The sequence below is a fragment of the Grammomys surdaster genome, unplaced genomic scaffold, assembly GCF_004785775.1.
Source record: "Grammomys surdaster isolate TR1022 unplaced genomic scaffold, NIH_TR_1.0 66, whole genome shotgun sequence".
Lineage (NCBI taxonomy): Eukaryota > Metazoa > Chordata > Mammalia > Rodentia > Muridae > Grammomys > Grammomys surdaster.
The window spans coordinates 16,521,819-16,537,465 of NW_021604568.1; the positions used below are offsets into that span (position 1 = coordinate 16,521,819).

Here is a 15,647-nt window from a genome sequence, read left to right on the forward strand (position 1 = left end):
GTACTGAGCGGGCGCTGGGGTACTGAGCGGGCGCTGGAGGTACTGAGCGGGTACTGGGGTACTGAGCAGGCGCTGGAGGTACTGAGCAGGCACTGGGGTACTTACTGAGCGGGCGCTGGAGGTACTGAGCGGGCTAGAGGTACCGTACCTTTGCAGGTGAAACATTTGATATGGAAATGCTTGGTCTGGACCCGAAGCACTTCGCCCTTGCATGGCTCCCCGCATTTATGGCAGTGAATGACAGGCTTCTCCGAGGAGTGGTGAGGATCCTGAGGATGGGCCACTGGAAAGAAACAGCAAACGATCCGGTTGAGAAGGAGGCATTACCAGGAAACCGTCTGTACAAGGATGCGTGACTATCCCCACCACACAGTGGCGGATGAGCCGCTCACCTGTGGGAAAACGTAAGGTCAAAGTCCACCCTAACCAGACAGCCCCTGGGTTTGGCACAATATTGGAGACTCCCTTCATTAACAGGGGCTTCTCCTTCTCTGACCTTGTCTGGGGAATTCTAAGCCACCCCTTCCCCACACCTCTACCAGAGGAATGAAATGTAGCCTCAGTTAGATTTACAGGATCAATTTCCTTTCTCCTGATAAAACCTGTTCAGCTGGCACCTGAGATTCCTGAAATGCTTCCTCTTGCTAATAAGGCCTTTCAGTTCTCTAAGCCTTCAGCCTTTGCTTATCCTGGATGTTCCTACCCTCGGTCCCCCAAAACTTTATAAGCCTTGAATCACCCAAAGTAAAGTTGATCTACCTCCTGATAGCCGGGAACTTAACGAACACCGACATCCCAAACCAACCACCCTCATGGACCTTATTGGTAAACGATCCATGAGACTAGGGAGATGCATACTCGGCCATTCAATGAGCATGATCTGGACACACAGACCGTACCCCACAATCTTGTATCCACACATGTGTGGGTCAGTGGCAGCCTTAACAGTCCACTGGGGACACAGCTCTGACAGTCCACTGGGGGCATGCATGTGCTTGTTCATTCGGACCATGCTATCTCTGCCTTTCACTTCAAAGTTTCAAGGACTGCACACTGGGTCATTACAATCTTGTTTCATTTAATAATTTGCAGTCAGCACTTGTGGTATCTTTTTGCTGACTTAGCACGTTCCAGCAAGAGTTCCCTGTAAATCCATGGTTCCTTGCAGGTGGAGACCATTTCTTACAGATTGTTTGGTTCCTCTCCTAGCTGTATTGTATGCCCCAGCCCCCCTCTCAGAGCAGAACGCTCATGCACTGGTAACTACTTAGGCTGTGTGGGGCAGCGTCTCATTGCCACCTTCAGAGAACGTTTTCCATCTTAATTTGGGGGCTCATCTAATCCACTGGAGGCCCATTATGAGAGTCTTGTGGCGTATGCAGATCCTCACACATACCATGAGCACACAATTTAAAAATAATAACACTCTGGGAAGCCTGGATCCCTCTGCATGTGACCTGCTTCCTTGCCTGCCAGTCAAAGGAGACTGAACTAGGTCCAGTGCATATGAGGGGTTTACAGAGATCCTGTCTGCTGCAGGGCACAGTTGTCAGAGAATCAATGTTAATTTGGTTGTCCTGGTCTCAGAGTAGGGTGCACAGCCTGAACTGTGGAGGGGAAGGAGGGAGGCAGTGAGGTAACACCGGGTTTCAGCCAACCACAAGGGCTTGTGCCTCTGCAGTTTACCTTGGCCATAGACTATCAATAGATTTGCATCGCTGGCGACTTCCTGGTCCAATGAAGAGCCTTAGAATCCACATGACTTATTAGGGAATCTACACTTGATCAACCAATGCAAAGACCAGTGACATTTTTAAAAGGTTTTGTCATTTAGGAAAACTCCCCTGGGCCGCTAACACGAGACTGCTAAGACTCAATGTAGAAAGGACGATAGAGCCAGAAGCTGGCTGTGTGCTCTGCCATGTATAATAGCACATTGTTCTGAGAAGAATGCACCCCCCCGCCTGCCCTCCCCAAACCATCTCATTTTGCTGAAAAGGGTTTGGCCAAGACAGTGCAAACAACCAGTTTCTGATCCCATTTTCTAGAGATCAAGGTTCTTGTGAGGTTCTGATCGGGAGCAGGTGTGGTTTCAAGCTACACATATGTGACCCACATGCGGGAGGCAGCGGTTGCCTGGATCCCAAGAATGTCAAGAAGCAGGGAATCCAGCATCAGAAGCCATCTGCATTCCTTTATCTACCAGATAAGATCTCTCTCGAAAACCTGCATTTGCCTCCAAATTCATATTTTCTACAGGAATTGGGGGACGGAGGGCGCATGCTATCGGGATCTCAGAGAGCAATATGCAGCAAGGCCAAGAATCTAGTCACATGGGCACTAAGAGGAAGGCTCTCTCAATAGCACTTGCTCAGTTTCCTCAGTTAACTCATGTTGACAAGAACAGTTATCATCACTGGGTGCCTTTCTAATACCGGGCATGGTTCTTACACGTAAGTCACTTATTCCAGATGCACCAGCCTTGCCTGGCAGCGGGATGAGCAGAGGTGCTCCCGCTTGGTGGATGAGGGAACCGGTCTTCAGAGATGCTGAGCGGCCACTCAGAGTAGCAGCTAGTGTGAGTGCAGAGGATCCCACGGAAGCTCTTCTGAACCTGCTACAATCCTCCCAGACTGATAGGATAAGGCAGGAAATTGTTGTAAGTTATTTAGCTAGCCAGTTTTACACACAGTTCCACAAGTAACAACTAGGATTTAGCTTTTAGGGAGAAGACTGACAGTTTGTGTGTATGTCAGTGTATGACATACATTTATGACATGTGTATGACAGTGTATGACATACATTTATAACACATGTATGACAGTGCATGTGTATGTCAGTGTATGACATACATTTATGACATGTGTATGACAGTGTATAACATACATTTATGACACATGTATGACAGTGCATGTGTATGTCAGTGTATGGCATACATTTATGACATGTGTATGACAGTGTATGACATACATTTATGACACATGTATGACAGTGCATGTGTATGTCAGTGTATGACATACATTTATGACATATGCATGTCAGTGTATGTCAGTGTATGACATACATTTATGACACATGTATGACAGTGCATGTGTATGTCAGTGTATGACATACATTTATGACATGTGCATGACAGTGTATGACATACATTTATGACACATGTATGACAGTGCATGTGTATGTCAATGTATGACATTTATGACATGTGCATGTCAGTGTATGTCAGTGTATGACATACATTTATGACACATGTATGACAGCATATGTGTATGTCAGTATATCACATACATTTATGACATATGTAGGACAGTTTATGCATATGTCAGTGTATCACATACATTTATGACATGTGTATGACAGTGCATGTCTCTAGTGGGCCCAGGATCCTGGCTATCACCATATTAATTGTGCTGACCCTTGAATTATAAATCCCTGTGTCTTTAATAAAAAAAAATCCCCAATATTTGCCCAGGTGTAGAGGTCAGGCATCTCCTCCTAGTAAATTCCTCAAGCAATTCTCACACATACTCCAGATGAAGAATGTTAGCAATTTTTTTCCTGAAAAGTGATTTTACTTTTATTTTTAATTATGTGTGTATATGTGTGGTTTTGCACATGTGACTACAGTGTCCATATAGACCAGGAAAGAGGAATGGATTCCTGGAGCATTACAGGTGGTTGTGGGATGCACTACATGGCTACTGTGAACCCAAACTCAGGTCTCTCCAAGACCAGTGTGGGTCTTAACCACTGAACCATCATGGTGTGAATGTTAGCATTCTCATTAATTAGGACACTAAAGACAGGATTTATAGCACGCCTCTGAAGACCACCCTGTTCAGCATGTCCTACAGGTATGCACCACTACAACTAGCAGGGCCCATTCTCTCTAGAAATGACACGAGAACATGGGGCATCCCTGAAACAGAGGGTGAGTCTCTGCCTAAGAAACCCCGAGATTCTCGTGACTCTCAGTTTCATATTGCTAAGCCAGCCAGTCAGACTGACAATGACAGAAGGAAGATCTGCCGCTCTCAGCTTTTCTGTGTATGTGAATAAAGAGGCCAGCTCAAATGCTAGCAACTGCCCCCCACCCCCGTCAGAGCAGGGACCAACATCTGCATTCTGTAGACATTTCCTTTTAGAAAGATGTATTATACCGAAGGTTTCCATGCCTGGAAAGGACTTTCACCGTCAACCAGAGATAGATAGACTACTTGCCTTTCCTTCATCTGGCAGCCTGAGCTCATGTGTGTACATATGCACACACACACATACACAAACATACACACAGACACACACAAACATATACATGCATACATACAGACACACATACAGACACATATTCACACACACACATATACACACACAGAGACACATACAGAAACATATTCACACAGACACATAAATACACACACACACTTGCACACACACAGATACACACACCACAGACACACCAAACATACACATGCATACACACAGACACACATACAGACACATATTCATACAGACACATATACACACACATGCACACACACAGATACACATACACACACACACATACACACACAGATACAAAATCACTGTGTGTTTTATCCTAACAAAATCAATGTAGACAGAGTCTCCCTCCTTTTACAAGGTGAGCACAGGGGTTCATTTTATTCGGCTGTCTTCAAAGGCTTGGTTATTACCAAGTGCATGGCAGTGTTGGTTGTTCCAGTGTGCCGACATGTGCTCAGACACCTGCAGCAGCCTTGCATAGGTGCTGCGCTCACTGAGTCTGCAACAGTGCTGCACTCACTGTGTCTGCAACATCAGTGCTGCACTCACAGAGTCACTCACTTTTGCTAATTTTCACATTGATGACTCCATCAGAGCCTGAGTGCTCTCTGCTTCTTCTACTGATGGGGAAACCAAGCAATAAAGAGCTCATATTCCTGTTATGTGCCCTTTGCCCAAGGCTTCCCAACTCTTCCCACTCTTCCTAGTGGTCAATGATTTATCCTGGAAGGTGTGTGTGTGTGTACATATGTGTGTGTGTGTGTGTGTGTGTGTGTGTGTGTGTGTGTGTGTAGGAACCATGAAAATCTTCCATGGCTTGCTCATCTTAGGAGAAGTGCAGGAAACTCCCAAAGAAGGATTGCACGCTTTCTGAGTAATAATGAAACAAAAGAACCAGTGCCTGAGATGTAGATTTCTCCAGGGCATAGCACCACATTTGGAGAGGCTTTGGCCCTTCTGACAATGTTGCCTACTGCAAGCTAAACCCTAGGAGCTGTGGTTCACTTCCACAGTCAAAGTGGTCCAGCCACACCTCTGGAGCTCCAGCACAGGCATGAGATTAGAAGGCACAACCCTGAGTAACCTCCGGTGTCCAGAGGCAGAGGCTGTTACAGAGCCACCCTGCACCCCTTCGATCAAACCCACAACCAATCTCATCTTGCTCACGGTACATCCCTCTTGGAGACAGACATGAAGCTAGGACATGTGAAATGAAACACTCCAGGGAAGGAAAGATCCTGGACCTGTGTCAGGACTCAGGTGAGTTACATGTACTCTGGATTATATGAAATATTGAGAAACGCCAATGTCACCGTCTTCCTCAGCCTTTGAGGTACAGGGGTGTGCAGGGAGGCGGCGATAGTTTTCCCCAGGCGTGAGTACCCTAACTGATTATCCAATACCAAGTGGTCAGCCCTGGAGTCATTTACATATAAATAACATTAAATAGATTGAGTGGACTGAGTTTATATGTTTATATATAAACAACAATAACCAAGAGAAAGAGACCACGAATTAAAGAGAGAGGGAGAAATGAGGAAATGATATAATTATAAATTATTTATAATTATAATTATTATATATTATAAATTATAATATATAATATTATATTATAATATATAATTATTATATATTATAAATTATAATTATTATATTATAAATATATTATATTTATATAATAATATATTTTATAATTTATAATTTATAATATAATTATATTTATATTATAAATTATAAATTATATAATTATTCCCAAAATATAAAGTTAAAAACACTAAGAAACACTGGCCTTAGTTAAGGCTGTTAGAAACACTGTCTGGTTTATTATAACAAATGAATTGCACTTACATATCAACAATGAGGGAAGCTTGGTGTTAGGCATGGAGCTTACTGTCTTATATCTCAATTCCTTTATTCTATGTTCTTTTTAAGTAATTATGTTTAAAAGAACAAAACAAAACAACTACAGAGAAACCCCCACTAGCTCTTCAGGTTACAATGTGACAAGTTCAAGGTCCTCTGCTGTCCTCAGGAATGTCAGTAACACTAGCCTCTGAGATTCCATCAGCTGAGTACTCATCATGCTGAGGAGTTTTGAACACAGGTAGTCTGGACTCAAGAGAGCAAGCACTTGAATGTTACGTAGTGGGATTAGCTCACATATCTCTTCTGAGCAGCTTGAGGCCACTTCCTGATCTCACAGCAGTGTTTCCCCCAAGGTCTCCACATGCTTTGTGTACCCTGTTTAAAATGGCTCCTGTCTGTCCCACCTCTCCAAATCCAACCTGACCGACAAGGTCCAGCCCAGGACACCTCAGGTTCTGACACAGGTCTGAGTTTCTGAGACAGCATGGAGGGGTCAAAGGTCTCCTTTCCTATATCTTTGCTGACCTATTCTGCTCAAAAACTGCAACAAAAAAAAAAAAAAGGAAGGAAGGAGGGAGGGAGGGAAGGTTTAATGGGGAATCTTGGGAACTGCAATTTGAGATACATTTGTTCAGCTAGTGAAGTGTCAGCATTCAGGAGGGAAGAGTACGTCACAGTATCTTCACAGTACTGAAAATTCTTTGGTGAGGAAACTTCTGTCATATTTAAGAGCAGGTACTGTATAGCTGGGGTCATGTGACCCACAGAACATAAAGAATACATAAAAGTAGTAAGACAGGATTCCAGTAACCTCTTGATCTGTGTGTTGAACCTCTCTTGGCACACGCAGCCATTTGTTCTATCTGCTGTCCGTCAGAGGGAAGTAAGCAGCCCGCATTCCTGGCAACAGCTGGATTCACAGCTGGAATGATGCACAAGTCCAGCCATCTGGTGGTTTCTCCATATCATTTGTATGTGTGCATATATGTGTGTGGTGTGTGCAGGTGTGTAGGATTGTGGCTTGCACTTGTAACCAGCACAGGAGAACTGGGGCCAGGAGGAGCCCCGTGAATTCCAGGTAAAAATCAGAGACCCTGTCTCTAAAAGAAGGTGGGACAGTTCCTGAGGAACATAGGACAACTGAGGATGCCCTTTGACCTCTACACATTTGCACACACATGCACACGCACCCCCCAAAAAACACACGAACACACATAAGAACATTAGGCAATCACTATTACAGGTGACATTTACTAAACACTGTGTTCCAGACCTTGTACTGTCCTGGTGTGCTAAGCACAGACAGACCACACGGGGTACTGCTCCCTGTTCTTGTTTTACAGAATACAGGGTTTACAGGAAACCCAAACAAGAAGACGTGAACACCTTGCCCAAGATCCCACAACTAAAACAGTCTGCTCCAAGGCTCATACTTGGAAACTGCAGGAGGCTGGGATTTCCATAGAAAAATGTGATCCAATACAGGAGGAAACAGGCAGATGCTCTAGATTCTGATTAGCCAGCTCAGAAGAGGACACCCAGCTGCATCACTGGAAAGGGATGCCTGCTAGTAAACAAATAAGCAACTGGGGAAAACTCTCAGAATACAAAGGTGAGAAGAGCTGCCTGCCCCACACAGCATTCTAGCAGCCCCTGCACAGAACAAGGTTGGAGTCTTTCTCAGGTTCAGACTGCCTGGATTGCACCCATGGGGGAGAGGGGGGCTTTTCATTGTGATGATGACTCTAGGAATTGTGGGAATGGCTCAGTGGGTAAGAATCTTAGCTGCACAAGGATGGGGACCTGAGTTTTGATCGCCAGCACCTACACTAAAAGCCTGGCATGACCATGCATGTACCTGTAATCCATGTGCTGTAGGGAGCAGAGATCACTGAAGCTTTCTGGCCAGCCAGTCCAGAAAAAAACAGTGACTCCATGAGAGATCCTGTCTCAAGGGAATAAGGAGGACCATGATAGAGAAGGATATCTGACATCATCCCCTGGCTTCTGCTCCATTAGAACACACACGCACATACATACACACACACACACACACACACACGTACACGCACATGCACGAACATGGACACATACATGGACACACCATGCGCACACATACGAGCACACACACATACACATGCGCACACACATGCACACATATTATCACACATACATGTACATGTGCACACACATGCACACACACATGCACACATATTATCACACATACATGTATATGTACACACACATGCACGCACATGCACACATATTATCACACATACATGTATATGTGCACATACATGCACACATATGAACACACATATGCACATACAAGTGCACACACATGCATGTATGCATGCATATTCATGCACGTGAGCACTCACACATGCACACACGCATAATATGAGCCTTACACGCTTACAGAAGGATGCCTACCCCCTTGGGAGTCTGTGCTACAGACACGGCTTCACCGCCTAACTCTCTGACTTCTGTCGCCTTCTAAGCACATCTCTCCCACCTCCCACTCCCTTTCTTTGAGCTGGAGCGGTACAGGAAATGAGAAACGCAAGCAGTTAAATAAATGCACGGGGTGCTTAATGCGCAGTTTACTCTGCAGCTCATTTCCTGCTGTGGCAAGTGGTAGTTACCAGAAGCTACACACGAGGCTACCCTGTCATTAGTGGTCCAAATGAGCCTTCTCTTGAATTGGCCTCTGCGACCTCCTCCTCTGATACCTTGTGAGTCTGGTAATCAGGGTTATTACTTGGTGCAAACAGTCCCACAGGAGGGCTCTGTTCTTGTCTACCTGCCCTGCTTGTGGCTTCTATTAGAAAGGTGTCCCTGTCCTCCATTTGCCTTGTCTGTGGCAACCTGCTCACCCTTCTGCCTGGCTCCTGAGGATAGAAACAGCCCAGGCTCAAATCTAGTTCATCCGATTCCCCTCGAGGTGGGGAGGCTCTGAGATAACCATTGTGCAGTCGGGTGGATACCTGGAATGACTCAGATTGCTCTCCGTGCTCCACCTGCCTGCTGCACAAGAAGGTGAGTCTCAGAAAGAATGACATCATCATTCATTCTTCCCTCCCTTCCAAGAGTGACTTCCTGGACTCGCCTGTGACTGCCATGACTCACCAGGCCAGCGCTCTCCCTTGCCCTCTCTCTGACTGCTGAAATTTTACCTTGTGGTACAGTCCTAATGGACAGGTTGCAAGGCTCTCAGGCAACAATCAGATAGACTCTGCTCTGGAAATTAAGGGACTCGATCTAGCCCTTCCCTCTCCAGCCACGTGCCTCAACTTCCCTGAGACAGTAGTCAACAGCAGGCCCCAGGGTGGCAGGACAGCCTATGTGAATCTCACTGATTCCTGGGGCAGCAGCCTGGGCACCAAAGCCTGAGTCAGCTGAATGTCACAAAGGACAGTCAGGAACCTATAGACACAGGAAGGTCTGAAATGTGACAGAAACTCCTGGAATTTTATAGAACTTTTAGGCCACCTGGAGACCTCAAATTGTCCCTGCACCAGAAATTCCTCTTAGAATTGGATCAAGTCAAACCCTCCTGGCAGATCACCACATCTTAATGGGCTGGGAGAGAGCCAGGGCCATCCTGACTGTAAGACGGGAAGGCTCTGTGATGCCACTTGAGCCATCTGTGGGAATATGAGTCAGGAGGGAGGGCAGAGTTAAGCATGTGAGCTGAGGACCCTGCCATGGTGCCCTCCCCTCAGTTCCTAACCCGGACTCCTTAGCAGGTCAACCAACAAAGCAAAGACCTAAAGTGTCAATTGCAACATCCCTGCACAGAACAAACCACTTGTCAAAACCACACACAGCCTCCCTGTTGTCTCTGTCTTGGTGCTCTGACCGCTTCCTCATATGTTCTAGAACATACTTGGAGTCACTAACCAGCTAACTACAGCATTCCAGACGAGCTTGTAGGATAGTTAATGTCTGCACAACACTTCACACCAGCCCCATCCTACAGATAGGAAAACTGAGCTTTTTGAGGTTACAATTTGTTCTAGCAGTGGAAACTCTAGGGCAGCTAGCTGTGTAAGCCAATGGCCTTACTTGGTAGCTTAAAGGTTACTAAGATAGAGAGGTATCTACACCATGGAAACTGGCATACTTTACAAATCACCGTCTTCCTCTATGCCTACTGGAAGGCTGACTGTTAAACATTTACCTGTGCACTGCTGTCCCAAGGTCACATTGCCACAGACAGCAGAGGGAGGCTTTCTCAGCCTTTTTGGGTGTTTGTAAGTTGCAGTACAGGCATTTGAACTCTTCCTAAAAAAGGCTCTCTCACTCCACCCCTGGGAACAGACATCCAAACTCACCTCCCCCGGGGGCCTCTAGCATCTGCATCCACACAGGGAGACAGAAGCACAAACCAGTGTTCACAGGTGCACTGACAGGCAAGGTGCAGTTTCTAAAGCTGCTCTCTAGTCCTGGTTCCTGCCAGACCTGAAGTTCAGCCTGGTCGGGCTTTCAGTATGACGTAACGCTGCAGGGTGTGGCCTTTGCAAGCAAAGACAAACACACATAATCCATACCTGTCACCTCCAGAGGCATCCAGGTGACAGAAAGTATTAACCCTGGTGACTTGTTCATTCTCTTATTTTACTGTGAGGGCTCGTCCCTGCCCAATGGAAGGGAAGTGGCTCCCGAACAAAGCACAGGTAGCCTCAGAGGTGGAAACAGTAAATAAACACCTCGGTGGAGTCTCCTTCGCGGGCAAATCTAACTTGCTACAAGCAGTGTGAACACATTCTGACCGGGTGTGCCGGCTGAAGTAGTGTGAACCCATTCTGACTCGGCGTGCCTGCTGGGCTCTCCCATGAGCAGAGGAGCAGGAATTGCTTATGGACAGCTCCAGCTGGCCCACTGAGGCAGGCAGATATTACTGGGAAGAGGAGAAAGATATCTCAAGAGTGTCTGTGTCTATAGTGTATAGCACATGTCTGGGCACAGTAGGAAATCAGGTTTGGCTGGAGGACAGTGGAAATGAGGCCATCAGAGGTGTGTAAGGCAGGGAAGGAGGTGTCCCCGTGTCTCTGAAGAACAAACTAAGGGACCTGGAAGTTAAAGTTCCTTATTCGCATCTTGAGGACTGCGCTGAGTGTGGTCTCGTCCTCTAGGGAGCATCATATCACACCACAAATGAGGTGTGAGCTCCCGGTACATCATGGGAAGGTGGTGAGAGTTGGAAGGTGGTTGCCCAAGGGATACTGGTTAGATGCGTTGGCGCCATTCCTAGCTCTGCTCCACCTAAGGCTGTGATGCTGAACAACCTGCTTCTTGTCTCTGAGCCTCAGTTTCCTCTTCTGTACAATCTTACCTTTTTTTTTTTTTTTTTTTTTTTTTTTTTTTTTGCTCAGAAGAGCTTGTAAGTGGAATGAACCCCAGGGTTCGGTGCCTTGCCTGACAGAGGAGTGTTTGTGGAATAAGCAGAAGCCATGGCTGTTGTTGGGTGTTTCAGTATGGGAAAGTTTAAGTCGGGTCACAGTTTAAGGCCTTTGGTCGCAGAATGTCCATACACACCACCTTGAGTCACTTATGTTGAGTGTCAGGTTGTATGGTCTTCTGACTTGCAGGGATAGGTGCCTGCTTCTTGTCAGAACTGTCCAAGGATTCTTCCAACTCTGAGTCACCATTTCAGCCTTCCAGAGTGCTGAGGCAAGAGTTCTCACTAAAAAAAATCCTTTTAGTGAGACACAGTTGGCTATCGGACAACACATCCATTAAAGTGTGCATAGTCCTTGGTATAGCTGCTGAGTTCTGCAGTGATCACCACTGTCTAATTTGTGTGTGTGTACATTGATGTTCAAGTGTGTGTGTGTGTGTGTGTGTGTGTGTGTGTGTGTGAGTGTGCTGTGCACATAAACATTCTTAAGTGCACATGTGTGTGGAAGCCAAAGGAAAATCTTGGGTGTCATTCCATAGGCATCACCCACAATTCTTTACAATCAGGGCCTCTCATAGGTACGATGTGGCACAGAGGCTAGGCTGACTTACCAGGAAGCTCCCAGATGCCCTCCCATTTCTTGTCACCCTGGTGCTGGTCTTATAAGCATACCCCACCACACCCAGATTTTACTCTAAGTGGACTCTGGGGATGTAACTCAGGTCTTTGAATTTGAAAGGCAAGCACTTCACCAGCTGAGCTGTCTGCCAGCCCCCATCATGATCTGACTTTCAAACATTTTTCATTACCTCCCAAAGAAATCCTGTGCCCCTAGGCTGCCATGCCTCCCTCTTTTCAGTCCCCGGCCTCTGTAGACTCCAGAGACTTACTGTCTCTGTAGATTTCAAACAAAGCAACAGGTTTAGTTAGTACCTGTTGGTGTCAGGGCCTCCATGTTTGCACAGTAATGAGGATCCAATGCGCACACACGGATTCATCCCCTAAACTTCTACCTCCCACCAGACGAATACACAAAACCCTCCCCGTCAACGCTACTCCTCTGTCCTATGTCATTGCCAGTGCCTCTCAGAAAGGAGTCCACAAACAAGCCAGGTATAAGAAATCTGAACAAGAGCTGTCACACCCAGTCTATGCCTCATGTGTGGGTTTCCACAAACACAACTTCCCTGGAGGACCGTCAACACAGAGGCCAGCCACCAAAGGTAAAAAAAACACTAGGCTGTGTCAGTAGGTGATTGGTTGCTTACAAAGCTCAGGTGCTAAGAGGGGTTTAGGACATATTTTTGAAAATTCAAAGAGGTATCTTGAAATGACATTCTGAATGAGGTGTGTGTGTGTGTGTGTGTGCCCGCGCGTGTGTGTGTGCAGGGATACGTGGAGATGTGTATGAGTGTTTGTGGATGGGTGGTATGGAGGTCAGAGGTTGGCTAAGTTCGGGTGTCAATACCCAGGAGATGCTAACCTTGATTTCTAAGGGAATCATGGGCTCATTGTATCTTTCGGTGAGGAATTCACAGCAAGACGGGAGTTTTAAGTCTTGAAGTCTCTAGCTCAGAGCAGCTGAAGCCGTGGGTGGAAAGAGACTTACACCAGCTCTGCCTCAGCCCTCTGGCCAGGGGCTCACAAAGCAGAGCTCCCTATGGGGAGCAGCTAGAGGGATGCTGAACCATATGTCCTCTGAGAGGGTCAGGGTGATGTGGAACAGGTAGCTGGGATGGCTGAAGAGGTGGATACCCCCTCCAAGAAGAGTCCTGCGCCACACAGCTGTCAGCTCCCAACTGAGCTGGCATTCCTGTAAGGTCAATGCGCCTCTGAATCAAACATTACATTTTACCCTACCACATAGAGATAGGCTAGAGTCATCAACATGCTACTCAAGGGATCAAGAGCCCAACAGGTAAAAACTGTCAGGGAGGTCTTATCATTGAAAAGTAGGACATGCTGGTCACAGGAAGCCAACTCCTGTGGGCCTGTGCTGTCTCGGCGTTACAGGATTACAAATGTTGCTTGAGACAAAGTACAGTGAGTGAGGAAACAGTGGGCTGAGGGGGGCCATTCCCTGGACAAGGCTCCACTGGGCTCCTTCCAATGATCAGAAGCCACTCTTGAGCTCAGGCTGCAGAAGTCCCAGTTCCCTTTGAATCCTGTTGTATGTCACAGGAGAGCTTCCAAAGTTAAGACAGGAGTGATGACAGACATGCCCTGACCCCACGGAATGGTCAAGCTTGTCCTGCTGCAGGGAGGTCCTACTACAAACCTCTTGCCTCTCAGACATTCCTGAGGGAAGGGAAGGACTCTCTTCAAAGCTTCAAGGTTTTAATTTTTTTCCATAAAGGCCTTGATATATCAAAAACTAGGGCTAGACAGATGTGATGCCCATGAGGGGAAGCCGAGCCATGGCTGGGCAATGTTATGCATGACTGAGCAGCCATCCCCTGACTAGGACAGTGATACATCAGAGATCCAGAAATCTTGTTGAAACCTTAATAATTCCAAGTCAAAAGTCACATATTTAATAAAAATGTGCCCAGTAGCCTCAAGACAGGAACACCCAGGGTAGACCTAAGCTTGTCCACAGAAGAACCTTACTCTGTTTCCATTCAATAAAACTTACATGGCGAGCTCAGTTTTCAGGCTACAAAGTGCTTATCCAGTTTGTACAGCATCATCAATGCAAACTGGATGTGGCGGTGCGTACCTGTGATCCTGTCACTCAGGAGGTAGGAAATCAGAAGTCCAAAATGATCCTCCCAATGAGGTTGGGATTGAAGTTGTGTGAGACTGACTTCAAGGAGGCCCTGGCTCAGGAGTACTTACTTGGTCAACCCAACTGAATTCATTGATATTGTTGTATACCTCAGTGTTACACTGCTTTGTTTAGGCGTTTTTAGGTCTTATTGGTCTTTTGCTTGTATGTTTTGGTTTCATTTTTGTTTTTCTGCAGTTTTTTTTTAATGTGTATGTTTCTCGTTTTTTTTAAACAGAGAAAGGACAGGCATGGAGATGGGTGGGTGGGGGTTGGAGAGGAACTGGGAGGAGCTGGGGGAAGTGAGATCAGAATACATTTTATAAAAATTTTTCATTAAAAGTTAATAAAATAATAAAAGTTCTTGCACCCCTCCCAACAGTAACATTAACCTACTGAAGATGAGAGCATCTCAGAGTTTTCATGCTAATCACAAACTGTGTGTTCACTGATGCACAGAGGTAATTCCAGCACTTGGGAGGCTAAGGCAGGAAGGTCAGGGTTCAGGGTCATCTTTCTGCGATTTTTGAGGCCAACCTGAGTTACGTGAGACCCCAAAATAGACAACAAGTGAACAGATTAAACACACACACACACACACACACACAAACCAGGAAATAGACCTCAATACAACTGATTTGGTCAAGGTCATTACTGGAATCCCACTGCTTTGGTTCACCACCAACCCTAGGCTGCGTCCTTCAGGTTAGCAAGAGCAGAGGGGTGCATGCTCAGAACCACAGCCCAGCAGATTCCATTCCTACCATCAGACACAATACTCTTGACCCCTGACTGGCTACTGAGATGGGACCTATGAACAGGAGATATCCATCTAATGCATGCACCATTTGTGGGGCCTTCTCTCCTCCCAGGGACCCAGAGCCCCTGTTGTTTTTCTAGGGGTTTCTCAAACCTCTGTCCCCTTTTCCATTGGACTTTCCAGTGAGGAATAGCCTGCTGTTTTTGATTTCCATCCACTGTTCTTAGTCTCTCATAGTGTTTTAAATACGGAGCAGCAGAAAGAACAGAAAGGCAAAGGATACAGATGAAATGCAGTGAACGAAACGCCCACGCTTTTAAAAATAATGTATTTTGGCTCTCCAAAGACTAAACAGAATTGTTGCTTTTGGGAACTGAACACCAAATGTATTATCTTTTACCCAAGAGTTCCACAGAGCTCTATCAACCCAGGAAACATGCTCCCCAACTTCTAAAACTATAAATGATACCCGGAGAACAGGGCACCTGGGCATATTGTTCACACCTGGATCACACCCTGAGAACAGGGCACCTGTGCATATCGTACACACCTGGATCACACCCTGAGAA

General features: G+C 46.2%; 1 protein-coding gene across 5 annotated transcripts in view; it reads right to left on the reverse strand.

The window, feature by feature from the left end:
* Ablim1 (actin binding LIM protein 1) overlaps nt 1-15,647 on the reverse strand; it is a 205,030-nt gene that overhangs the window by 138,586 nt on the left and 50,797 nt on the right. For all 5 annotated transcript variants that reach the window (XM_028773273.1, XM_028773231.1, XM_028773246.1 and 2 more), the window contains exon 2: nt 149-283. In XM_028773273.1, the coding sequence (XP_028629106.1) occupies nt 149-283 (135 nt within the window). The remainder of the gene's footprint in view (nt 1-148; nt 284-15,647) is intronic.